Below are 26,181 nucleotides of genomic sequence, written 5' to 3'. Positions count from 1 at the left end.
AAAGGAGGCTGCTGAGAACAAGAATCTTACCAAGTGTAAGGATAAGATCCAGCTTATCAATATCACTCCATCTCTGCAAAACTTCCTTGATCTTTCCCACATCATCTGAAACCACACCTGTAGCAACTACCTTTGCACCTCCTAACTTTTCCGATGAGGAATTCACAACAGATACTGCCCTTGGCCCACTGCAATTTCATAATCATACAATTTTAGGTATAAGCAAATATGAAGGTTGTTGTGGTAGTAATCTGACATGATTGTAGTGATAGAATCATGACATAATTATGCAAGACTACCATCACAATAAAGGTTATGGGTTAAGGAAGAAAAGCCTTCTAGAACATTGCAGAAAACATATGCATGGTTTAGAAATCTGGCTTTATGATAGAGCATAAAAAGATGGAAGTCAACAGTGGGAGCTACTACCTATTCACTTCAACTAAGAAACTCGCATAATTGTTGAGTATCAATTAATTATACATAGGTCATGTTGCCAAATGTAAACAACTTGCCATTGGTGCATCTTGAAGGTGGTTTCGGGTCTCAGATTAATAGATAAAACATTAATGGGAAGCGTGAAAAGTGCCAACGTTTAGATGGTTACCATAAAGTCAAATTTGTGAATGCACCCAAGAAATGATAAAAAGAAATAAAAAAGAAAAACAGACGGTACCTAAAATACTAAGAGCTGGAACAAAAAGTCTTCATGCAAAATGTACTATTGCTGTTTCCATATGTTGTAGCAAAGTATTCAGTATTCCCATGTCTCACTTCGTCATGGGACAATATCAACTTTGCTTGTTTGCTTTAGCATCGAATATGTGACCTTTATGAAACAATTATTTAAAGGTGTATCTAGATGCATGGAAACTGGGAGGTCAATGAATGCAGTCCTTTTTAAAGGGCATTGTAAGAAAAGATAAACTTAGCCAGTGACATAAATGATCTGACACCAGACAAACATTTTGGCTCAATATTGTAGCAGAGCTTTCACCCATTTCATATCTAACTAGAATAAAGTGGAACATCAACTCTGCTTTATCACTTTAGCATCCATAAAGTGACCATTTTGACAAACTGGAACAAAGTGGTGTATCGGGATGCTTTTGGTTGAACAATAAACCTTTGTAAACTCACTTTTCAGTATTTGGGTTGCAGGGTTAGAATGATTAGGTGTTGAAGAAATCAATGGATGAATCGTAGTTAGAAGTGACATAAGTCACATGACCCTCATAATATATAATATGAAATCATATTCGCAAATCTGAAATGCAAGCAGTCATAGCCCTTGCACATTTAGATTTGAAATAGATGGGATTTAAGTGAACAACAAATTCCAACTAGCGATAGATCCATAATCAAATATCCCAAAGAAAAGTAAGTGAAAATTATTGTAGCTCAAGCTTTCTATGTCAATGGTTCTAGCCTTTGGAATCTGGTTTTTAATTGGAAAATAATAAGACTCTCTTGAGACATTACAATTCATAGAAAAACCAGAACCTTAACCTAGGAAATGATTCAATATTTGAAGAAGCAATAAGCAACCACATACCTTCGATCAGGCCCAGCACCTGATGCAACAGTATCACTCACTGTAAGAACAGCTACTTTGAACTGCACATCCTGAGATCCATCTCCCATTATTTCATTTGACACACTTTTATGTGGCGTACTACTTGAACTTGAATCATATGACGATGCAGCCTTGCTCAATGGGGTACCACTTAAATCAGAAATAACAATGGCTGAGACAGAACTTCCAGCAGGAATAACTCTCCCTGAAGCTGGCAACTCGAGTAAAGCATTAGCTGACTTCATACTCAGAAGCCGACTACTCATTTGGTGGCCAGTGCTCTCAGCGACAAATCTAAAATCCGAAAGAAACAAATTGCCTCTTAACACAATTATAATAGCATTACAAGGTAGAATAGAATAGCAAAAACCATGACACTTACAGATAAATTAGGTCCAAGAAGGATCTAACTGAACAAGAAATCGAAAAAGTGAGGAGACCTATGATCAAGGAAACTATAGCTCTAAATTTACCCGGCACTCCCCGATCCATCATTAGCCTCCCATCTGATAGTAGCACGATAAAATTCTGGCCGAACTGGATCTGTCTTTAATGGTTGTTGAAGTCGAGCTTGCACTCTATATAACAAACAGAAGGAAAACAGGACAGTGTCAGAAATCATATCTGTTTTATGCTATGTTTAATTTTAACAAATAGACTAACAGGAACAGAAATAGAACAATTTATGGGAAGTTTCAGCAACCTCAAAAGATGTGGATTTTCCCATCCTGCTAGGAGACGTACGGTAGGGACCACAAAGAGTTGGAAACAAACTAGACAGCTAACTGGATTCCCTGGTAAACCAAATGCAAGAACTTTGTTCACTGATGCATTCTCCGCCCGGTTTAAACATATCTCTGCAAATGTCAATGGTTTCCCTGGTTTCATGCAAACCTGTCAAGGAAATCAATCCAAACAAAGTTACAATAGATGTCTAATCAATGATGTTCCGGATACCATATAAAAATCTAAAGCTCCAAGGCAATTAGGAACAAAGAATAGAACAGTTTTTGCCTGATTATACAAAAGTAATTTTCTCATGAAGAAATATACACGGAAAACGACCTTGTTGAAGTGCACTTTCCCCTTCTTTTCAAGCAGTGGCTTCACAAAATCCTTATCTCCCATGGAAACGCCCCCAGAAGTCAGAAGAATATTAATCCCTGAAGAAAAAGCACCATCCAAGACCCTCTCAAGTTCTTCTTTGTCATCTCCAACAAGACCAAGGTCATGCACTGTGCATTGTTCCTGTGCTGCAGCTGCCAATAACATTGCACGGTTGGAATCCCTAATCTGCATAATCCATCAACCAGCCTAAATGATGTCTTGATGGAAATTCACAAAACAAAGGAGCTCATCCATCAAAATATGAGCTGGGGGAAATCCAAAAAGAAAAGGTGGAACAGGAAGAAATTAGAGAGCAACAAAGAAAGAGAATGCTCATTATTCTCCTAGATTCTGTAAATATATGTCATTTTTATTGAATAAAGACCAGCGATAACATAGTTGCAGATTAGGTGTGACAACTAGCATATCAGGCTTCAAAAACTTATTTCTAACTTCCCTTGCTAGCATCCCATGTGCAATTACCTGTGATCTCACTATCACCATGGTTGCAATATTTCATGATCCTCAAACTTTCCAACCCTTTGCACCAAGAATAAATTGTATATAATAAATCAACCATACCAGCCTTCTTTCAGATTCAATTTTCTTTTTTCTTTCCCCTTTCGGAAGGGAGGTGCTTCAGGAAGAACCTTCAAGCCTAATTAGAGAATTTAATCTTACACAAAATTTGTTTTAGGAAGCTGAACAATCTACATTTTGGAACATTTAACTCAGATACTCCAACGATACCTTGCCACGACTTAGGGATCCTATTGTGGGCTCTACAAGTTCATCTCCAGTAGAAAGTACAGCAATTGTTGGTGTAGGCTGCACCTGAAAATCAGCCATATCATCAGATTATGCAAAGTCATTAAAATGAAAACAGTAGGCAAAGTAGTACCTTCACCATAGTAACACCAACTGTAGCAAGTAGTCCCACTTCTGAAGCACCTAATCTTTCTCCAGATTTTAGAACTACTGCATCTTTCTGAATGTCACATCCCTGCAAACAGATGCTTGTTTGAGCTTTTGACATGACAGAAAGCATGGAAATGTGAAATTGTTTCATATAAAGTACACTCATTCCAAAAGAAAAATATTAGAAGCTACACACAATTGGACAACACAGTAAGTTCATTGTGTCCTGCTTCTTCTCTATTTTTCTTTTTCACCATAGATAAACAAAGTCAGGTCAACTTATACAGAAGGTGAGAAGCCATGGAAGTTTAGCTTCATTCCTATTCTCCAACAAGCCATAGACCTGTATGCACACATTCAGAGTGCTCGAGTAACGTACACTTTTCCAATTGAGACCTTTAGCTGTTTGCCAATAGAACCAAATTTCCAATGTACCTATTAATACTTCCAGAAGGGCGTAAATAACTAATTATTTACCGTGAACATATTACTTCAATCTTCTGAATCATTGACTCAGTTGTTATGACAACTAACAAAGGCTTTGAGGAAGTAGCAAGGCAGAAAAAAATTATCATAGAGACAAGGATGGTTTGTAGCAGAAAAAGGAAAAGGAAGGATGAGACAGTGAAGAGAAGACGGAAGTAGGTGAAGTGAGAGGAGTTAATGATGCCATACCACTTGACGAATATCAACACCTTTACTAGTTTGCACCAATATCTTTACATACTTTGTTTCAGAAGGAGCTTTAACCTGTTCAGTGTCCTCAACTTGGACAACTGCATCAGCACCATCGGGTATTGGTCCTGACGGGAAAAACAGAGGTGCAAAATGGACAAAATCTTGAGAAAAAGTTAAGTGCAAAACAATATGGTGAAACTAGTTAAGTCTTAAAGATTAAGATTTAAACATATTAGAAGCTCAAATGTCACCATATTATGCCCTAAAATTAGAAGAAGAAGCCCTATTTTAACTTAAATTATTATCAATCTCATTTTTGGAAAAGTATGATCACACTTGAGATCATGTTTTAAAGATCTTGACCATTTAGCAAAAGGCAACAACACTCAATTGGCCACTCAAGCAGCAATGTTATGTTTAGAAAGATTATCTATTTTTATGAATAATAATTAAAGATGAATGGACAAAAATAAGTTATCAACAAGCAACCCACGGGCAAGCTTCTTTTCATTAGCCTACTTTGGCACCCTTTAGCAGACCAGTAATTGGTTTCAATTTCAAAGAAAGTTACTTCCAGAACATTCACAAATTCCACCACTTTGGATAAACACACGTCCAAAGCAAAGCAATTATACAGCTAAGTTATTCAAAGATGGAAAAAGTCAGCAAAAATGCAGAAGATAACAGGACCTGTTACTGTCCACATGATAACAGAAAGAACAGACTAACCTCCAGTTGTGACATATGCAACAGTTCCAGGAGTCACTGTGACACCAAGCCCATCATTTCCAGCTCTTGATTCAACTATTACAGGATACTCACCAGGACCATCCGAAGCAATCACAGCATAACCATCCTGCAAGAAGTCTCAGTATATTCAGATAATAGTAATACACACCACAAATCTACCCAACTATGAGATATATATCAATCTTGAACACAGGGGAAGATAGTTTACAATAGAAATATAGCCTCATCCACTATTCCTAATGCCCTGAAAAGGGAATTTTCATGCTGAAGCAAAATGAAAGAACAAATTGAAAAGCCATTTATATATGAAACAAAGAAATTGAATATGATCAACTTCTACATAAAAAAAAAATCAAAGATCCCAATCGCATGTTAGAATGAGATTGAAAAAGGCGACCTTTCGAACTTCAAAGTTAAAAACCAAAAACTAACCAATACCCAAGGGCCTATTCAATCTATACAATTGGGAAAAAAAAAGCCAATTATAGCATGATAAAAGTACCCATCTCAACATCTCAAAACTGGTTCATTTTTTAGAAAAAGAAAACTGGGATTTGGAGCGAACCTTGATTGAGGCTGGATAAGGAGGCAAAGGGTCAGGAGGAACGATATCTTGAGCCAAAACTTTTCCAAGAGCTTGGTGAAGTGGGACGGTGACAGGTGGCAGTTTCTGGGCAACGCTGAGCACAATCTGAAGAGCTTCGTCGACTGGTATCATCTTTTGGGTTGGTGCAACCGCAGGTGACGCTGCCGCGCTTCGCTCTAGTATATATCAAGTCAAAAGAGAGTGCGATGAGAAGTAACTCGGACAAGACACGAAGACTAGGGGCCTGGTGGTGTTACTGTTAAGTAATGGTGGTGGCTATCGCTGATTGGATAAGAACATTTGATTTTGAGATGGGTTGTTTGGACATCATTGCAACTTCAGTTACATGTGCGGCTAATTTTAGTAAAATATATTTTAAGTTATAAATTACAATCATATTAGAATGTACCATTGGAATAAATTATTATAGGTATTAAATCGAGTTAAATTGATTCAGTTACACATAATTTCCACAAACAAAACTTAAAATCTTAAGACTACATTTGATTTCAAAAAATATTTGTCATTTTTGGTTTCATTTTCTTAAAAAATAGAAAATATTGAATAAAACATAGTTGAAAATTTTAAAAATGTTTCTTGAAGAATGAAAAGATTTAAAAATTTAAAAACAATAAAAGTTATTTTCACCGTTTTTACTAAAAATCAAATTGACTTTAACATTAAATTAATTAACCTAAAAAAATCAAACAGTTATTAAATATCAAATGTCACCCTGGCTGAAATGATCAAATCCCATGAAAATGTATAAATATTTTTTATTTCTCATGTTTTATTATAGGAAAATAAATAATAAACATGTTTTCATCATTGAATTTTTTTGTATTCTTTTTAAAAAGAAAATAAAAATATTTTTTTACAAATTAGAAATAAAAATAAAAATATTTTCAAAAAATCAAACGTGTAATATAAATTTTTAAAATTAAAATATTAAATTTCCAAACAAAACGTAAACATATAATAGTGATAAACTTTTTCTTTTCATTTCATTTAATCAAATGAAACAGGAAGTGAATTGCTTTTTTTTTTAATGGGTACAATTTATTTACTAACTGGTCACCATAAATATGATCCAAGAGATTAAACATTGAAATTAGCTTGTTTAGTAAGTTCTGAATATAAATCATGGATTACAGAACAATTTGAGAATCAGATGAAAGAGAGATTATTTGCAACATCCAAGTTGGTTTTAATTGATGAAATATCAAGTAGATAGTTTTGCAGCAAATAAATGCATAATTGCTATTGTTTTGAGACGAATAGAAGACATCATTCATCAAAAAAAGAAAAAAAAATACAGTGAAGTACCCAGTGTTTGCAAAGTAAGGAAAAAAAAAAAGATTGGTTTTGGAAGATTACTCAGGTTTCGTGGGTTGCCATGATTGATACCTAGTCCACTCTCTCTGACAAGGATTAAGTGCATGTCCTTTAGAATGGTAGATAAATTCACTCCCCTTTCCAGATAAGTTTTCCTTGTGCTCAACCCATACCTCTTAGGTTTTAGCATCAAAAGCTGAAAAAACAAATATCTTAATAGACCTGTCGTTTGTATCCCTGTTGAAGTATTAATATATTTATGATACATTAATAATTCATCTTAGGTAGATTCTGATATGTTCATATATTTGCATCTTGTTTGTGTAATTTTTTCATAGCATATTGTGTTTTAGTTATTTTTCTCCTGTCATGTAATCATGTTAGGTCCATTACTATTGGGTCTAGTTCTTAAGCACATAATCCTTTTTATGCATGTAACATAGAACAGAACAGGACTTGCCTCATCTCCTGTGTGATCAGTTATGAAGTGAAGCCAACCTTGCCATTCTGGGGGTACCTGAGATGCATCATATCTATCCTTTTTTGCATATTCAACCCACCTGTGTCTTCCTACAAATGCCATAAATAGTATGCGTCAGCTATAAACATAAAGCGAGATAACAGCCTCTTGTTAAGTACACTCATGGAGGAAGTATTTACAGCTTTCAAAAAGTTGATTGTTAAAATTAAATACATCATGCATGCATGCAAGAAAAGGAAACATGAAATCTGAAAATTCAGGAACGCTGTGGGAGGGACGATATTTTTTATTGATTGAAGGCATTCAAGTATTCAAAGCTCAAGTGCACATAAAAACATAATCCAGTTCTGCCTTTATCAGGAGGAGATAGCCCACCTCCACAGCCACAACTTGGAGGAAGCATCACCTTAATCTGCACTAAAACCAATCCAAGTTCTCTCTGGCTCGATATATGTTTATGCTAAATCGAGACCAAGAAAGGGAAAGAGGCTGTCTCTACTTCTAGCAATTATTTCTTGAACACAGTTCTTTTTCACCACTGATATGGAACTGGTGGTGCATTTTCAACATGTACATTATATAAAAAGGAACAGTGAAACTAACCAGATTGAGTGTCCCCAAGTTTCTCATAATACTTTTTGCCAAACTTATCAACAGCCCCAACTGTTGCCCCAATGTTATGGATTTTAGTTTGCCTGGATGAATCAAGCAAATTGCTTTCGAAGATGCAATAAATAATAATGATGAATATATGCAAACTAACTTCAGAACTCAAGGATCATTTGAAAGTAAAAAACTACACATAGAAGCCAGAGGTATGAAGAACTGGTAAGAATAAAATAAAAAACAAAATTTATTTTGTTCTTCAAAAGAAAAAACTCAAACTATAAAAAGTAGTATAATAGGAATACCAAAATACAGAGCACCTAATCTAAAGGAAAAGATGGCTGTCAAGGCCATATAAGTGTGTGAAAGCCACCTATAAATGGAATTAGTCAAAAAATAGCAGAACATGAAAAATGGAACCTCATTTTCAGCTGGAAACAAATAAAAGCAATTGACGAGCTAAAAGGTTAGCTTCATTCAAGTTTAGCTTGTCCCACTAATTAGAACAATGACATGCCAACATAAGCAGATTGACTATCAAACATTATGGGAACTTGACCTTTATGACCAAGACAAGCACATCTTCTCTTCTTTTCTTTTCTTTCTTTTTTTTTTCTTTCTGAAAAAGAAAAAGATTACAAATATCACTCTACTTCAGCTTGATAACTTTCCTGGAACCAATACAAGATATCTAGACTAGATAGTAGATACCTTTCCCCCACAATGACATGTAGTTTTTTTTCACCATCATATTCAGTTGCTACTGTAAAGAGTAAAGAAAGCAATTGTCATTCAGAACTCACTATCAGGGTAAACCCTTCTTACCTAACAGAAACATATAGCTACATGTCTGTGCAAAGAATACTTTAAGAAGAGTTTTTGGTGAAGAATGGTATAGCTTGAGGAGAAGAAACCTAATTAGCCCAATAAAATCGCATAAGCTATTCAAGCCTTGATCACAACTCAAAGCAATGCTTCTTGACCTTGCACATTTCACGAATTCAGACCAAAGGTAGATGAGAAAATATGATGAATAAGGCATCTGGTCCCATTTAAGGGCAACTGAACTGCAATGCAAGATTAAGGATGCTAGTCTGCAGATTTACATGCCAATAGAGATACTATGGCTAGTATAAACAAATGTATGCAATAGCAACCTAAGATGTCACTTTCAATGAAAGACTACCAAAGCAAGATGTCTCTAAATTCAGCATGTTGCACTCAGAATTGATCTAATATCTTGACATTGTATAGGACTGGCAAAAATATCATGTCATTACATCTCAAATTATATAAAATCGAGAAGGTTTAGTAGCTGACACTGGAAAGTAGTGCAAGCATTTTATCATTCTCACAAGGTTCCAGAATGTCCAAGGGACGATGTCAGACTAAGAGTATGGACCTGATTGCATTTAGTTGTAACTGATGAAATGGTTAATAGCTGGCAGAAACATGGCAAGTCTTCTTTCATGCGAGCACAAAATTTTCAGTGAAAACCACTGAAACTCAAATCCAAGTCAGCAATAGAAACTTCATCACAAGCAAGACAATTACCAAGGGCAAACCATTTCTTCCCATCAAATGTGAAGCAAGTAACATGGAATAGACCCAATGGAGCTCGGATTCAAACCTTAAATTTCTAAACAATTAAGGGTTAAAAGAAATTTATTATACTTGGTTTACCAGTGATTTCAGTATCTAAGAACAAAATCTTTTCCTTTCTTTCCTGCAGACACTGAATGCCATTTAAAGTTGTAGCTTTATAATCTTCGGATCAAAAACATTTCAGGGAAACCGGACAATATTGCTAGCTTCATGTTTTTTCTCCACAAATCAAGTGCATTGCCAATCATTTCCAGATCCAATTGAACTTAAAGCTGCAAACCACTTACCCTAATTATAAATTTATTAAAACTTCAATTTCAATTACCTTCTAATTCTACCTTCTTCTTCTTCTTCTTCTTCTTTTTGAGAGAGAGATTTTCAAGTAAAAAGAGAATCTGACTTACAGAAGGTTTCCATCGAAGATGCATTTCCTAATGGATAAATAAAAGGAATAATAGTAAGTAAAGTAATGGAAGAATAATGTGAAAACCCGGGGGGGGGTAGTTTCCTTAATCGAAGAATTAATGCAAGTTTTAAGAAGTCCAAATGATAAAAAAGGGAAGAGAGCATATTACGAACGTGAAGCCATCTTCCTTGAGATCCCTTAGGAATGAGCGGAGACCCCTCTCTCGGATCGCCTGCAACGCGCTCTTCACCACCGTCGTTGTCATCCCCACCTCTACCTGCCTCCTATTTTTTCACTTTTATTATTATTTGGATTTTGGGCTTTCTTATTTATATTTACCGATATAACTTGCCGAAATAAAATCTATATTATAATATTTACCGAGTTCATAAGCTTGTTACTCGCGAGCGACGAGAATGTAACTCGTCATCCATACCTGCTGGCTACTGCATTTGTTTTCTGTTTACGCCATCTTCTTTTTTTAGTTTCCCTCTCGATTGGGAAGAATGGCTACTTAGACATGCAACATTGAATTGAATTTGTCTTGGGTGGGATGCAACTCCTTTTTCGCTCAGCAGATTAAAATCTTCATATGATACAAAATAAAATGTGCTGAGAATTCCCATTTTGGTTAATTTTCTATGAAACCAATGCAATTTCAATTCCATTCAATTTTTGTGCTTTGGTGGTAAAACCTGCAAAACAAAGGAACTGGGAAAAGTAAGGAGCGTGATGGCCGAAATATAAAATAAAAAATGAAAATAACACAATGAAGACCCAAGGTAAAAAAGGCTTAGAGCTAGAGAAAAACCGCTAGAAGGAGGGCTTGAACCTCCGACCTTGTGGTTAACAGCCACACGCTCTAACCAACTGAGCTATTCCAGCATGCTTATCCTTTAAGAAAATAATTTTATATGGTATATAAAAATTCTTAAAGAGGCTTCTCCTTGCCTCCAATTTCGAGATGGCTTTCGTTAAAAAAACATAAAAAATACACCATCACTGCCATGAGCCTAAATCAAAATAATTGAAAGCAGAAAAAATATATAGTACTCGCTTCTTTCAATTGCTCGTAATAAGAAGAAAATTTTCTTATTTTCGAAGTCAACTCAAAATTTTAACCATTTATGGACAAAGATTGAAAGTTGTTAGTTCATGGTATAAAGTACCATTCCAAAGAAAAGTATGTACGCTATTTTTCTATATTTTTTATTTATTTAAATTTACTATCATAAATTAATTGAACAACTAAAATAAAAAAAATGTTTATAAAACTATTTAAGTTTTAATTTTTTTTAAAAACTATCACAATTTACTTAATTTGTATTTTTTTTTGGTATTATTACTCAATTTGTATTTGATTATACTTGTTGTACATATTGCATATTTAACATTAATGTTTCTTATAATCCTTATCTTTTATCATTTATTGTCGTATATGATCGATTTATCTAGTATATATATATTTTAAAATTATAATAAATACAATTGCACGCGTGGTAAGGCAATTATATGATTTAAATTTTGATTTTGTTTTATGACTTTTCTAGTAAGAAAAAGTATATTTACAATTATACTCAATTTCTCTATTTTATATTAAATTTATTTAAAATATTTTCGTAATTTCACTTACAATATATTCAATTAGTTTAAATTGATTGGATAATGTATCCATTTTTATCGACCACATTAAAAGATTATATTTATTATTCCTAATCTTTAATAAAAATTTACAATTCATCTTCGTTATGATATATATATTGATAGAAAAGGATAGCATTAAGCGATTACATTAGATAAAACTATAATCAATAGTAAATAGACATGCTGCGATCTCTTCCCAACAAGTTCATGACGGAAGCCGGTGGAGATCTAAATAAACATATCAAAGAGCTACTTATATCAGCACATTTAGTCATGTGATTAGCAACACCATTAAGACTTCTCGGGATATGTCGGACACAAATCTCCCATTTTCGACGCAAAACTTGATGTAACACAAATTTATTCATAATCTTTAATACAAATTTATATTAATACACGTGGCATAATTGTGACGCGTAGCTTATTAATACTTGATTTCAACTGCCATCTATGCATATTTCCTTAAAACAAGCAAAGGTATTCGGTCAATTAAAAAACAAAATTAGGTCAGCCTTAGAATTCTTGTATCCCAAGGAAATTCCATGTATAAAAATACAAAAGCTAATTAGTATTTTGTTGTAACTTGTAATATAGTCTGATGATTTGATTTGTTTAACAAAAGTTTCTTGGTCTGCACTCTATCCATAGTTCTCCATACCATCGAATTAGAGCAAAAACAAAAAGGGTTGTAACTGACAAAGCAGCATGGTGTATGTTTGGTGCTCTCACTGCCTTAATTTTTGCAGGATGGCTGTCCACCATGGCTTCATGTAAGTAATCTTTCCATCCAATAAATCATAATATCGATGAAGATATCAATTTTTTTTATATATGTTTGTTTGTGTATAGTTTTCGTATATTGCTTTTGGGAAAAAATGCTTAATTCATTTGAAAATTTATTGAGAAAATAATTTTTTTTACATATGCATTTACTGCATAAATTTGAGTTTAAGTGCAGATCCTGTTCAATATGTGGAAAGGTGTTAGATGAAGTAAGTAAAAAGAAGGTTTCAATGATAAAGAGGAAGAATACAAGGTTTAAAAGGACCAAAAGGCTGGGTAAAAGAAGACCAGTGCTTTGATTGATTCTTTCTTATTATACCTACAAAGTTGGATCAATTCTCCCCATCCAAATTAGAGAATTTGACCCCAATTTATATATTTATGTATGCATACTCTGATTCTTTTATTCAAATAAATTGTATATGAAGGCGAATGGAAAATAACATTTGATTAGATTTGTCATGTTAATAATTTTAATATCGCCCTATTTTAATTATAATTTTCTTTTAACAAGTATTTCTCTTTATCCAAACAAAACAGAGGTAGGCAGTAACATTGCATGAGAGTTTATGGGTTGGGTCTGACCCTACTCATGATTTATTAACTAAAAATGTGAAAATTAATTTGTAAATAATAATTAAACATGCGATTCATATCTAGCTGTAAATTTAGAGACAATCTTTGGCAAATTCAACCCCAGCTGCCATATTTAAACATGCGATTCACTCTCTAATATCCAACGGTTGAATGAGCAATTACCATAAATTTTATGGATAAAGTAATTAAATGCATAAATTCGGTATATCGGATTCAAATTGTAAATTTGAAACATTTTCAAATGCCAATTTCACTGAATAATTTACCTAAAAAAGAGAATAGCACATACAAGACATTCACTTACTATTTATCCTCTCAGAATTTGGATTGCTGAAGAAAATGTAAGTTATGGATTAGATGTCTCTTCTCATATTTCATTTATACCCAAACAAATGATAATTTGAGATAGACGATTGACAAAGAAGAGAAAGTCTAACATGAGGGAAAAGAAGCCGTCAGGTTAGCCAAGGTGACTGCCTGGCACCATGAAAAAGATTCATGGTTGATAGTTGATACAGAGATTTTAAACCTCTTTGATAGATGCAGGCAAGTCATCCTTGGCTACCAAACACGACTCTTTTCATCATGTAACACCTCTCTCCTTCTCAGTTTTTATGCACACCAATGGTGAAGACAATGCTTGGTATTTATAGATTTCTAAAAGGTTGACACTGTTAATTAGCATCTCATTATTGTATCTTGTAGCTGTCAATGCAATGGAATATATTCTGGTCAATCCTCAATGGAGATTTCTTTTTGAAGGGTTGACAGAAAAAAAGGTTGAAATTGATAGTGCACAGATTGATAAATCTTCAACTTGATTCACCAAATCACATTCCATTTTAGGCGTGTCGACATGTAGGTAGCCAACATTTGTGTTCCAATTTTTTTTATGTATTTAGAGAATTCTTAGAAGAGCATATCTTATACTTGTTTAACACTAATATTTCAAGAAAATTAAATAGTAGGATAAAAACATAGATTTCAAGCACAGTTAAAATACTGCAGAGGCAACCAAGGAAGCAAAAAGAGAAAACTGCCGCCTTTCGACGCCATCGGCCATCCTTGAGACTTGACTTCAGCTCGAGTTGCCTCTAGCTCGCTTGTTAGGTGGGAAAGTGAGCGAATCAACAACTGGTGGAACCTCAACCCCACCTGCTAATTCCAGGATACTCCCACGTTTCTGAGGTGTGGCAAAATCATCCATTTGTGGCTTAAAGATCTTTACAGCGGCTTCCTGTACTACTCCATCATCCCCGACCTTGCGGCACAGTTTTGCCTTCTGCACAGAGTACTTCGATCGCTGTTCAAACTAATAGAGAAAGTTGACAACATCAGCAAAAGTCGCGGAGCTTGGTGTCTCCATGATGTTACTTCTTATGGCTTCGGTCAATAATTCATCCCTGAAACCGCAATCGAACATCGTGAATTTCTTTGCAACCTTCAGGAATTGACTGATGGGTAAGCCTGCGCCATAAACGGCGTCAGTAGTGAACAATGCAGCGTTGAAACCATGCTCGATGATCCGAGCTGATGCTTCAGTGATCTGCGCCTGAGCTTGATCGGGGGAGAGGCAACCTACAAAATACAAAGAGACGTGAAAAAAATAGCTTTAGAGTAAATCCTTTGGGAGTTAAGATTATCTTGACAAGCTTTAACTGCTTTCGAACTCTGTAGTTTAATTTCATTTTCTTGAGTCTATTATGCAACTATTTTATTCCCTGTAAAAAAATGTGTATACGAATATACAAAGTGTAAGATCAGCTGCCAACATGAAAGAGAATTAATTACTTGGCTTTCTGCGCAGCTTAGCCTTCTGCTGCTCCAAGTACTGCACTTGCTATCCCACAGGTGATCTCAGGTATTCGAGGAACTTTACAACATCATCAAAAGTCGCGGAGCCTGGTTTCTCAATGATGTTATTACTGATGGCGTGGTCCAAGAGACCATCCCTGATTTGGTGATCCTCGTGCCTCGTGAATTACTTCGCCAGCCTCAAGTAGCTTTTGATTGGAAGGAATGCACCAATGACGGTTTTGTTGGGAAGAAACCGAACAACCGAAACAAAGCGAAAGCACAACCGGTGTTCTTTCTCTTCTTATAACTCCTGTCAAAAATTATGGCATCCAACTTGGATCTTTCATCCTTTGGAACATGAACAAATGCTTTACAACCAAACACACGTAGGTGATCATATGACACGTCTTTACCAAACCAAACTCTATCTGGCACATCACCTTTCAAAGGAACACTAGGAGACAGATTTATCACATGTGTCACTGTATTCAAAGCTTCAGCCCAAAATGATCTTGGTAACTTTGCATCTGACAACAAACATCTGACTCTCTCAATCAATGTTCGGTTCATTCTTTCAGCTAACCCATTTAACTGTGGAGTCTTTGGTGGTGTTCTCTGATGTCTAATTCCCTGTCGCAGACAATACTCATGAAACGACCCTGTGTACTCGCCACCATTATCAGTACAAATGCACTTCAACTTCTTCCCAGTTTCCCTTTCAACTGATGCTTGAAACTGTTTAAACACCTCAAAGACTTGATTTTTAGACTTCAAAGTGTAAACCCATAGCTTTCTTGAACAATCATCAATGAAAGTCACAAAGTAAAGTGCACCACCATGTGATCTTACTTTTATCGGACCACAAACATCTGAATGGACCAACTCTAGCAACTCTGATTTCCTATGAGGAGGATGGCTTCTAAATGAAACTCTTCTCTACTTTCCTGCTAGACAATGAGCACAATTCTTCAGTGTAGCATTCTTTAAACTCGAAAGTTGATTCTTTTTCGCTAAACAGCTAAGCCCCTTCTCACTCATGTGACTGAGTCGTTTATGCCACAACTCAGTTGAGCTGTCATTCAGTGTCACATTCACCATCTCTCGAGAAGTCAAAGCTTGCATCAAGTACAAATTTGAGCTCTTCTTTCCTCGAGCCACAACTACGGAGCCTTTAGTCAGCTTCCACTGCCCTTCACTGAAGGTGTTACAAAATCCCTCATCATCAAGTTTTCCTGCAGAAATCAAATTCAAACGGACATCCGGTGCATGTCTGACATCCTTGAGAGTTAACTTTGTTCCATTGTTACTTACCAAGCTAACATCTCCCATACCAATAACCGAAACCAAACCATCATTACCCATCTTCAATACCCCAAAATCACCAGGAGTATAAGATGTGAAGAATTCCTTCCTCGACGTGACATGAAGTGATGCACCAGTATCAATCACCCAACTAGTCTCGTCGCATGCTAGGTTGACCAAATTCTCATCACAAATAACTAACAGATCTTCACGAGTAACAGTAGCAACACGCTCGGATTTTTCATCGTCATTCCGATCGTGTTTATCACCACCACCTTTGTTCTCTTTCTTCCACTTGAAGCAATATTTCTTGATATGACCTTTCTTACCACAATGATGACACTCAAGATTCTTGTATCTCGATCTTGACTTGCTTCGGCTTTTATCTCTACCCTTTCCATCTTTGTCTCTGTTTCTCCCCCTGTTCTCAATAACCAACACCTCGGACTGTGATGTAGAACCCTGAGATCTTCTTCTAACCTCTTCATTCAACACACCACTCTTAGCCAAATCCAAAGTAATAATACCCTGTGGGGCAGAATTAATGAGTGAGACTCGAAAGGTCTCCCAAGAGTCTAGTAGAGTAGCAAGCAACCAAAGTCCTAAAATCTCGTCATCAAATTTGACACCCATACCAAGCAACTGATTCATCACACTCTGAAATTCATTAACATGATCAGCTATAGACATTCCTTCTTTATATTTCAACGCCATCATTTTCTTCAGCAAAAATAACTTGTTATTGCCCGACCTCGAAGCATACAAGCTTTCAAGCTTCTCCCACAATGTTCGAGCATGTGTCTCTTGATCAATGTGGTTGTAAACATTTTCTTCAACAAATTGCCGAATAAAGCCACACACTTGTTGATGCTCAAATTCCCATTCTTCATCACTTTTCGAATCGGGTTTTTGAGTAGTAAAGACCGGAAGATGCAAAGCCTTCACAAACAACAAGTCCTTCATTTTATTCCGCCAAAGTTGATAATTTGTGCCATTCAACATAATCATCTTGCTCGTATTAATTTCCATAATTACCTGACACAATAACAAAGCTCTGGTACCAGTTTGTTGGGAAGAAACCGAACAACCGAAACAAAGCGAAAGCACAACCGGTGTTCTTTCTCTCCTTATAACTCCTGTCAAAAATTATGGCTAGCACAATAACACAAGATATGTTCTCTAGCAACCTTAATCAACCACAAATCAACTAATGCAACCACAACAAAAATAAATAGAGACACCGGTATTTTTACGTGGAAAACCCCTCTAAATCAAGGGTAAAAACCACGGGACTTTAGAGTTCGATAAAGAGCTCTACTATCATCAAATGTTCGACTACAAGATCACAATATCAAGCCTACAACAAGCATTCAACTCCGACAAGACTAACAATATGTAATCTTTAGCAAAAGAGAGAAAAATGAGAGAACATCACCAAAAACGTAGCTGCTGAAAAATGGGTATTTCCGACGCTACAAGTCTCGGATGAAAAATCCGACCGTACAAAGTCAAGAACACCTTATCACCTAGCTGCTGTCCAAAAATCAGCTCAATCGAACCACAGATGGACCTTCGATCGAGGAGTTGATCACTGCTGCACCAAGCTTGAAAAACTGATTTTTTTTTATTCTCTTTTTCTCCAACGAGCTTCAATCTCACTCTCTGTTTTTCTCTCTTTTAAATTGAGAATTTGAAACTCAATAATAATCGAAAGACAAAACATTATGACAGAAAATATGGGTTTCCCACATAGTGGGACCCATACCCAACAGGTTTTGGTGGTGAACATCGCGGCATCGAAACCTTGCTCGATTATCCGAGCTGATGCTTCAGTAATTACGGCCTGAGCTTCAGCGGGGGAGAGACAACGCGTCATTTGCTGCCATAAACCTCAAAAGAAAAAAACGAAGTCACTTGAAGAGTAAAAAGAAGGGACACCAAAGGGTTAAAATAAGAGCAAAAGAAAATCACTTAGTATTCCGTCGATTAAATTACAATCATAAACAAACACCATTAAATTTTCATTAAATGACCCCTTTTGGTGCTTTGGATCAGAGCGTTCTTGATTAAACCAAATTGGGCTTCTCTCTATCTTCTCCAGGAGCCTTGAAAAAGAAAAGGCTTATAACTTAATCCATTGGGAGTTGAGACAATCTTATCAAGCTTATTATTATTATTATTAAAGAAGAGAAGATAGTACAAACTAGAGATATGTAAGATTGGAAGTTTAGTCCAGCAAAATAAAAAAGAATAGCCGATTGAAGCATGTTTGGGGTCTCCTCGAAAAATGCAGGTTTGCAAAAAGATTTCGTCATAATATCAGCTCCTACATTTGCTTCAGTCTATTCAGCAACTATTTAATTCCCAGTAAGGCTTGCTATATTGAATTGTGCCAAAAACAAAATTGAATATAACGTGCACTAAGTAAGGTTATTTTAGTATATCTAGAGCATATTTGATTTTTTATTTGAAAAATAATGCTCATGTATTTTTACTCGAGTTTATATGATAGTATATTTAATCTTTTAAAAAAACTTATATGTTTAAAAGCATTTCTGAATAACATAATTAGTTCACTTGGAATTTTTCTTAGGACCATAGTAGAATTAGGTCTAAGTAAAGGGTAACAATAGATCACTCCTAGAATTCCTGATTCCAAAAAAAAATCATCTGTATATGCAAGTTAATCTCTCCCAAGTTCTTTGGGTACACTTTTCATTTATTTCTCTTTAATTTAATTTTATTATTAGTCTGTATTTTATATAAAATGTGAATTTAATTTATGAATTTTTTATATTTTAAAATTTTGATTTTGATTTACACGATATTTATTATATTCATTACTTAAAATAATGTGATTTTTTACAAAATTATACAAAAATAATAAATTGATATGATATTATACTTGATAATATACTTGTTCGCATATAAAAAATTAAATTTTGTAGTTAGTTTTTATTTTAGGTTTGAATTGGTAAAATTAATTAACTTTTTTTTTTCTTTCTTTAGTATTCTTTTTATTTGAAAGAGACACTTAACTCCTTTGAGAAAGAAATTTTACATACATATGATTTAACTGCATATTTTCTGTATACAAATATACTAAAGTGTGAAAGTAGGTGCTAACATAAGAGAGAATACAGTATTTAAAAGAACTGAAAGGACAATAAAAGAATACACATCACTGATTGTTTGTTGGAAGTGAAATTTTCATCTTTTTCTGTATCAAAACTTATATTACATGAATTACTAATACGTTAAAATTTATATAACTGTATAATAATACATTGACATAACAAATTATAATAACTATATAAATGTTCAAGAAAATATAAATCTATAAATGGTTGGGTTTACATTTTCATGACTCCCCGATACGATTTATTGAAAACTAAATAACTTTGTTTCAAAAAAAAAAAAAGTAAAATGAGAATTTTATTCATCCAAATTTCAACATAGCATAGCAGCATTCATCTGCCATGAAGGCTTTCCCCTTTGAGTCTCAACCTCCAACCAGCTTTTGGATTCAACATAGCTGAAAACTTTGCTTCCAAAGCAACTTCGTGTATTCACAAAAAAAAACAAGATATGATCCCTGGGTTTTCCAAATCTCATCAGGGAAAACTAAAATATTGTTAGCAAGCAATGGGAATTAACTCCTATCACTCATTCGGTCTTTGCTTAGCATAGTACACTGTCAAGATAACCATCCAAACAAAGCAGCCATGCCCCAGAATATATATGTATATAATATTTATAATGAGCAGAATTTCACTGTATATTTAAAAAGTCATCCAATACTTGATGGCATCTACAAGATGTAAATTTGCAGAATTTATTAGTATGATACAAATGTTACCTTTTTATCATGATCCAACGCCAAGGCCTCATTATCATAACTTTTTGATCAGTGAACACACAAAAACTTCATTTCAATCGAAATCACTTCAATGTATTACTATTATTTGGATTATGCAAATACTCAGAAATACATGTCATTTCATATTATACCAAAGTTTTGAGTACCTGAGAATCTTCCCAGTTTGTTCATATATCAGACTATGACCCCTTTTTTTTATAAAAAAATAAATAAATTCAGATAGATAATTGACAAAGCAGAGAAAGTCTAACATGAGGGACAAGAACCTGTTAGATTAGCCAAGGTGACTGCCTGGCACCCTCACAAAGAGCTTCTGGTTCTTTTCCATGGTTGATACAGAGATTTTGAACCTCTTTGAAAGATGCAGGCAAGTCATCCTTGGCTACCAAACACGACTCTTTTCATCATGTAAGACCTCTCTCCTTCTCAATTTTTATGCACACCAATGGTGAACACAATTCTTGGTATTTATATATTTTTAAAAGCAAACTCTAGTTGACATTGTTAATGGCTATGTCACTGTCAATATAAATGGAATATATTCTGGTAGTCTTGAATGGAGAATTCTTGCACAAGGAAAATGTTCTTTTGATGAATTTTATTAATAAAAATAGGATCAAACATCTATGATATCAAATGAAAAGCCACATCTTTTGATGAAATCATTGACTCTTTTTTTTTCTTTTAATTGGTGACAGAAAATAGGGGTTGATAGTGGACAAGTTGAGCAATCATCAATTAGCTTTACAAAATGAAAATCCCAGTCCAATATCTCTGCCTTTCCATTTTTGGTCTACCCTTTTAATTGGATCCCTATTGGAATATATTCTTCTTTCCTTTTAAGTAAAGTTGAAAATTATGCAGAGGCAACAATGGAAGTAAAAGAGAAAATTGCAGATTACAAATGTTCAGTTGCCATCTTTTTTCTTTCTTTGGTCTAATATTCGTTTTATGCTTCGTTTGTTTTCTAATATAACCTCGTTCGATACCAATGATGGAAATTACGCATAGCTATATCCGGCACTCACTCGAGTTGCCTGTTTTCATTTGTCCTAAATTTCGACAGATTTTACTGAAACCAAATCTTATAAATGAGTAAAAAAAAACTGTTGTTTGAGGCCCATTTTTAATATGGCAGAGTTTTTTCATTTGAAGGTGTTAGTAGCTAATAATTCAATGACTAATGTAAGGCCAAATTTGGGATTGAATTATTTGGAACTCAAAACTTGAATACTAGTGCAGCATGAAAATGAAAATTAGGAAAAATATATAACTTAGAAAAGCAAAAAAATAATTACAGCATAACTGATAACTTTAAGAAAAGGAAATGAAATTCATAACATGTAAACTATTTTAGTTTTTCAGGAGAACTATTTTAGTGAAGGTAATATATATAAGTAAATTACGAGTTGAGTGATTTTTCCAGGAATCTTACCAAACCGGTAAGATGAGCTGATCTCCAACCACCATGAAAATATTCTCTGAAGTACTGCAGAACTGATAAACCCATGAAGAAAGAAAAATACTATTCAAGTTACAGAAATGAGAAAGCTATCCAAATTGTGTTGGAAAATGACGTAAAATAGCCACAGATCGGTACTCATTAAAGGAAAGAAATTGTAGTGCTGCTTCAGTGGAAGAAGTACGAAATGAAAAAAGTAGTTAAAGCTCCTGCTTTTGACATGGAATGCACATTCATCTTATATAGATTAATGTATTCTTGATATGAAGTGGAAGAAGTTATTTTTCCTTCATTGTGAGGAATGGATTTGGAGGGGGAAGAAATGCAAAGGTGGACAATTTTCCTTCCATTTTCTCTCCTACCAAACACAAGCACAGTGTTAATGCTGAGCTGCTGGCTTATCAAATATAGAGAAGAAAATCATAAATCCAGCTGATATTTGACTTGTCAATGCCAGCAGGCCTAAGTTTTTAGTGTTGAAGAGCAAAGTCTACCAGATATTATCCCTGCTATGAACTAAACTTCAATGATGTTTAATTGCTAAGTTTCAAGTTTTATTACACGGATGCAGTAGTGCCTGTAACTGAACCAAGAGCACCATGAGCAAAACCCCAATTCCCTGAAAAAATGAGGGAAATCGAATTAAATGTACAAAACTGGGGAAGTATAGTTTGATTATCTAACGACCTGGGTTTCAGGATATTTCTCCCGCACCATCCTACACGCCAGTCCCTTTATTGTGTTCCGAAAGTAAGCCTCCCTTGGCTCGAACCAAGGATGTGATAGACTTTTCCACAATACAACAAGGCCGCGTGGGACTCATAGGTACCCAAAAAGGGTAACACATTTGACAGGAGAGCAGGCGGGGCAATGGATAAATCGCGATTCGTATGAGGACGTGAAGGAGATGTTTTTGAACCCGAGTTGTCACAGAGTCAGTTAGCACCGTGGCTAATAACAGAAGGTGGCACGGGTGTAGCACTTTCATATCTTGCAGCTGCAGGAATGTACCAGTTTACTGCAAATAACTACATGATTATCAGTGAAATCTCAACTTTTCGAACAAATCTACTGCTATTAATGTGTTTTTTTTATATTGGATTCTTCATTTAAAAAAAAATAAACTTTAACTAAATTAAACGACTTTTAATTTAGACTAATATTTTATGATAATATATAATAATGTAAATATTTTTCGATACGTATAAATATTTCCATCGCCCATTTGAGGAACAATTATGCTTGGAATAAAAAATGCCACCGATACAATTGCTTCAGCTGCATAAAATATTGAAACTGTAAACCCCCAAGTATTTTGGGTTCGAAAAGAAGCACCAATATGCATGAAAATTGGGAACTGTGTAATTATAGACCAGAAACCAATGAGTGATAAATAACAAATAAATTGACTGCTAAACTAAGAGTTTACGCATAGAAAAATAATTAGATATGAGACTGATTTATTTACGCCATGGAGGAGGAAACTTCGGCTAATTGCTCTTTCACTGACTGCGGTTGCAGCCCCCCAAACTTCTTACCATTGCTTATACATCATTTCGGACCAAAATTTAAATCAATTTGCACAGCTAGTCCTTCTACTTTTTTAACAATTTATCTTTTTTTTCTTTTTACCTTTTTAGCAATTAGAAAATAACAATCCAATTATCATAATAAACCATAATGATTAAATTCAAATACCAAAATGTAATTAAAATTTTTAATTAGTTACTCACTACCTTAAAAAATTGAAGAAAATAAAATTTGCTAAATTTTAATTTATTTCTTTGCATATCTACTTACAATTCATTAAAAAAAATAAAACAACTAGAGATTAGCTGTACAATCATATTATAAACATCCACCAAGAAATATATTAACATTCATTTTAATTTCAAAAATTTTCTTAAATAACATTCATAAGACAAATAATTACATGGGTCGTTAAAATTTTTTTTTTCAATCAGCTCCCAGAAAACTCTTCATTTAAAAAAAAATCAAAACTCGTATTAATCTGAAAAAAAATTACGCATCCAAGTAGCCTTTTTTTATTTGTATACACATGACATGAATCCCATCTATTCTTTGATTTATATAATTAAAGTAAAACTCCGATTGCACCACATAATTAATGGTACAAAATTGTTATTCTTCCAAAGCAAATCTATCGTGAGGAGATTATTTTTTTCTTGAAATATGATATTTAAATAAAATTCTTATCATTATGCTTTTAGAAAAAGCTTTCTCTATTTTATCTCTAGAACTTATTTTAGCTATGAACTCAAAGGCTTTATTCACTACAATTTTTGAAATTAAAAGTACTTTTAAACTTAAACAAAAATAGCTAAAAGTACTTTTTCTCTTTTTAAGTTTTTGGGTTTGACAAAATTAATTTTGGAGTAAAATGATATTTTTAACCTTTATTTATAATTTAATGTATTTTATGTAAGATTTATATTGGATATAAAATTATTTTTTATTAAAATTTATCTCAAATATATAAATTATGTATTTTAATTTGTAATGGTTATATTTTAATATTTAAAATATAATTTATATATTAAATTGAATTTTACAAATAATTAATATTAATTACTTAAAAATATTCAAAATATATATTTTATATATCAAAATTTTAATAATAAGTTATAATAAATTATTTTTTCATGCTTTTATTGAAATACCGTAATAATAAATTTATTATTTTTACTGTATTTTCCAAAAGCAACACTAAACTATCGTTTTCGTTCTAAATGTGTTTTATCAATAAAAAAAATTATCATTAAAGCTTTTGAAGTTTGGCAGTTAGCTAGGCTTGATTTCTCAAATTCTTCTGTTTCAGATGTGATTGTTTCGCTTTTTCACTCGCCGGATAGTGCCATGAAGTATACGGTTTTATAGAAACAGGTACCATTGGAAGAATATAGATGTGTCGACGGCTGTCGTTTTATCCTTAGTTGTATCCCATTTGCAGGCCAAGCCCCTTCTGTGTTGATATAAATGTAAAGTCGATGCAGCAAATTTTGTGAGAGATCGGCCGACCAGCTTTGCGGCAGTTGTAAGGAACTCCGGCGGTGTTCATTAAGGGTCTTTCAGGTCATTATCGTGTTTGTTTGGAGCAGAAGGTTGTTGAAGCCTTTGCGGTCCAAGAAGCTCTTTCTTGATTGAAGACTCTTCGTATGGACGGAATTGTGACTGAGAGTAACATTCTCCGAGTGATTCCGGTTTTAAAGTGTGATGGTAATGATATTTCTGATTTGAGTATGTTAATTTCAGACTGTCAAGCGCTTGCTTTTTAATTTCAAAATGTCCTATTATACTGGTCGAAAAACTAATAAAGTGGCTCGTGTGCATTATCTGATGCAACCCACTTTGAATGGGAAAAATCTCCTTCTAGTCTTTTTTCGATTTTATGTCATGATGCTATGTCTGATCTGTACGATGAGAGTAGAGGATGTTAGAATAGGGTGTATGAAGTAAATTTATCGGCTTGGGACTTGGGTTAATATTAATTAATTTATTTATTTTGATAATTAAGTGTAAGGGTAGATTATTAGAGGATTTAATTCAAATTATATTGACTCACAGCATAACTATTACCACTAAAAAAATCATTTTTCGAATTTAACATCTCATTTCTATTCCTTTTCACTGTTTTGTAAAAGGAAAAGAAGCCCATTTTTCTAAAAAGAAGTTGTTTACATATAAACAAAAGCATATAAAGGTGGAATATGAATAGAAAAATATGGATTTATATTTCATAAATTCCGGAGAGTAACGTAATCCTACAAAAACTCTTAGAATAAATCATAAATCTCCAACCATCAAAAGTAGCATTTGTTAATAAAAGATTTAGAAAAGGGTAGGTGATGATGTATTAAAGAAGAAGAGAAGAGCTAGCATGAGAGAAAAGAGCCTGTCAAGTTAGCCAAGACTGGCTTGCCTGCTTGCTTGTGAGCTTCCCAGCCAATAATGAGAGATGGGTAGGCAAGTCATTCTTGGCTATGAAACAAGGCTCTGCTTCCCCATATTAGACCTCTCTTCCAATCTCCGATGGGATGCTTATTCCTTTGATTTCAAGTCTCTATTTATAGAGGTATGAAATGTTTTGACTTGGTATGTGACATTATTTTCCTTATCTAAGAATAGGTTCTCTTCCATGTATGTTCTTTTGGATTTTGTAGCTTTATAATGGTGAAAGAATTTCAAAAGGAATGTCAATGCCGTTGAGTCCTCTTACCACCTCCAATAGCCTATTCTTATCCCCATTTATGAATATATATATATATATATATAAGATATCAAATACGAATATTTTAAGAAAAAAATGAAGATTTAAATCTGTGTTTGGAAATTATTTCATGTAAATTTGGTATGATTTATTTTTGACAAGTTCTGGCCATTGCTTTTTAAATTGTTTATTGAATTTAGAATTAATTTATATAATATTTAAAAAATGATATTTAACATATATGAATCGAAATTTCAGTTTTTTTTTTCTTATCCACAAATTATTACGTGTTTTATAAAATTGTCTTGTATGGCATATGGGCTATGGCATTGGGATGAGGGAAGAACCATAGCACGTTGGAACTTGACTATCCATTTGAAATTAAAGATTATGATTCAAAGATCTCCCGTCTATTGTTTGTATTATATTTTGTTATCAGT

The 26,181-nt window shown here is 34.0% G+C and overlaps 1 protein-coding gene, 2 long non-coding RNA genes and 1 other non-coding gene across 11 annotated transcripts in view; 1 reads left to right on the top strand and 3 right to left on the bottom strand.

Annotated features, from left to right (window-relative positions):
* LOC107959247 (molybdopterin biosynthesis protein CNX1) overlaps positions 1 to 10,811 on the bottom strand; it is an 18,678-nt gene extending 7,867 nt beyond the window's left edge. Inside the window, exons 1-15 of one of the 8 annotated variants that reach the window (XM_041093373.1) lie at positions 10,430 to 10,811; positions 10,222 to 10,332; positions 9,968 to 10,073; positions 7,411 to 7,520; positions 6,993 to 7,146; positions 5,595 to 5,791; positions 5,009 to 5,135; positions 4,277 to 4,404; positions 3,585 to 3,686; positions 3,434 to 3,517; positions 2,642 to 2,869; positions 2,280 to 2,470; positions 2,050 to 2,154; positions 1,556 to 1,870; positions 31 to 188 (exon numbers count right to left, since the gene is read on the bottom strand). In XM_041093373.1, coding sequence (XP_040949307.1) covers positions 31 to 188; positions 1,556 to 1,870; positions 2,050 to 2,154; positions 2,280 to 2,470; positions 2,642 to 2,869; positions 3,434 to 3,517; positions 3,585 to 3,686; positions 4,277 to 4,404; positions 5,009 to 5,135; positions 5,595 to 5,791; positions 6,993 to 7,146; positions 7,411 to 7,520; positions 9,968 to 10,073; positions 10,222 to 10,332; positions 10,430 to 10,438 — 2,125 coding nt within the window. In that variant the 5' untranslated portion in view covers positions 10,439 to 10,811. Of the gene's footprint in view, positions 1 to 30; positions 189 to 1,555; positions 1,871 to 2,049; positions 2,155 to 2,279; positions 2,471 to 2,641; positions 2,870 to 3,433; positions 3,518 to 3,584; positions 3,687 to 4,276; positions 4,405 to 5,008; positions 5,136 to 5,594; positions 5,792 to 6,992; positions 7,147 to 7,410; positions 7,525 to 8,596; positions 8,657 to 8,748; positions 10,074 to 10,217; positions 10,333 to 10,429 lie in introns of those variants that run through there. The other 7 variants (XM_041093377.1, XM_041093376.1, XM_041093375.1 and 4 more) reach the window with 7 other exon arrangements.
* Positions 10,812 to 10,859: 48 nt separating this feature from the next.
* TRNAN-GUU (transfer RNA asparagine (anticodon GUU)) lies at positions 10,860 to 10,933 on the bottom strand. Its single transcript has one exon. It is a non-coding gene; the product is annotated as a tRNA-Asn (tRNA).
* A 1,195-nt stretch (positions 10,934 to 12,128) lies between these two features.
* LOC121217641 (uncharacterized) lies at positions 12,129 to 12,928 on the top strand. Its single transcript, XR_005913787.1, has 2 exons — positions 12,129 to 12,462; positions 12,651 to 12,928. It is a non-coding gene; the product is annotated as an uncharacterized lncRNA (long non-coding RNA).
* Positions 12,929 to 19,359: 6,431 nt separating this feature from the next.
* On the bottom strand, positions 19,360 to 21,813 carry LOC121217640 (uncharacterized). The gene is made up of 2 exons (XR_005913786.1): positions 21,487 to 21,813; positions 19,360 to 19,795 (listed from the first exon to the last, which is right to left on the bottom strand). It is a non-coding gene; the product is annotated as an uncharacterized lncRNA (long non-coding RNA).
* Between the last annotated feature and the right edge of the window lie 4,368 nt (positions 21,814 to 26,181).

The sequence above is a fragment of the Gossypium hirsutum genome, chromosome D05, assembly GCF_007990345.1.
Source record: "Gossypium hirsutum isolate 1008001.06 chromosome D05, Gossypium_hirsutum_v2.1, whole genome shotgun sequence".
Lineage (NCBI taxonomy): Eukaryota > Viridiplantae > Streptophyta > Magnoliopsida > Malvales > Malvaceae > Gossypium > Gossypium hirsutum.
Note: the sequence above shows the minus strand (reverse complement) of the source record. Positions and strands in the feature narration are given on the sequence as shown.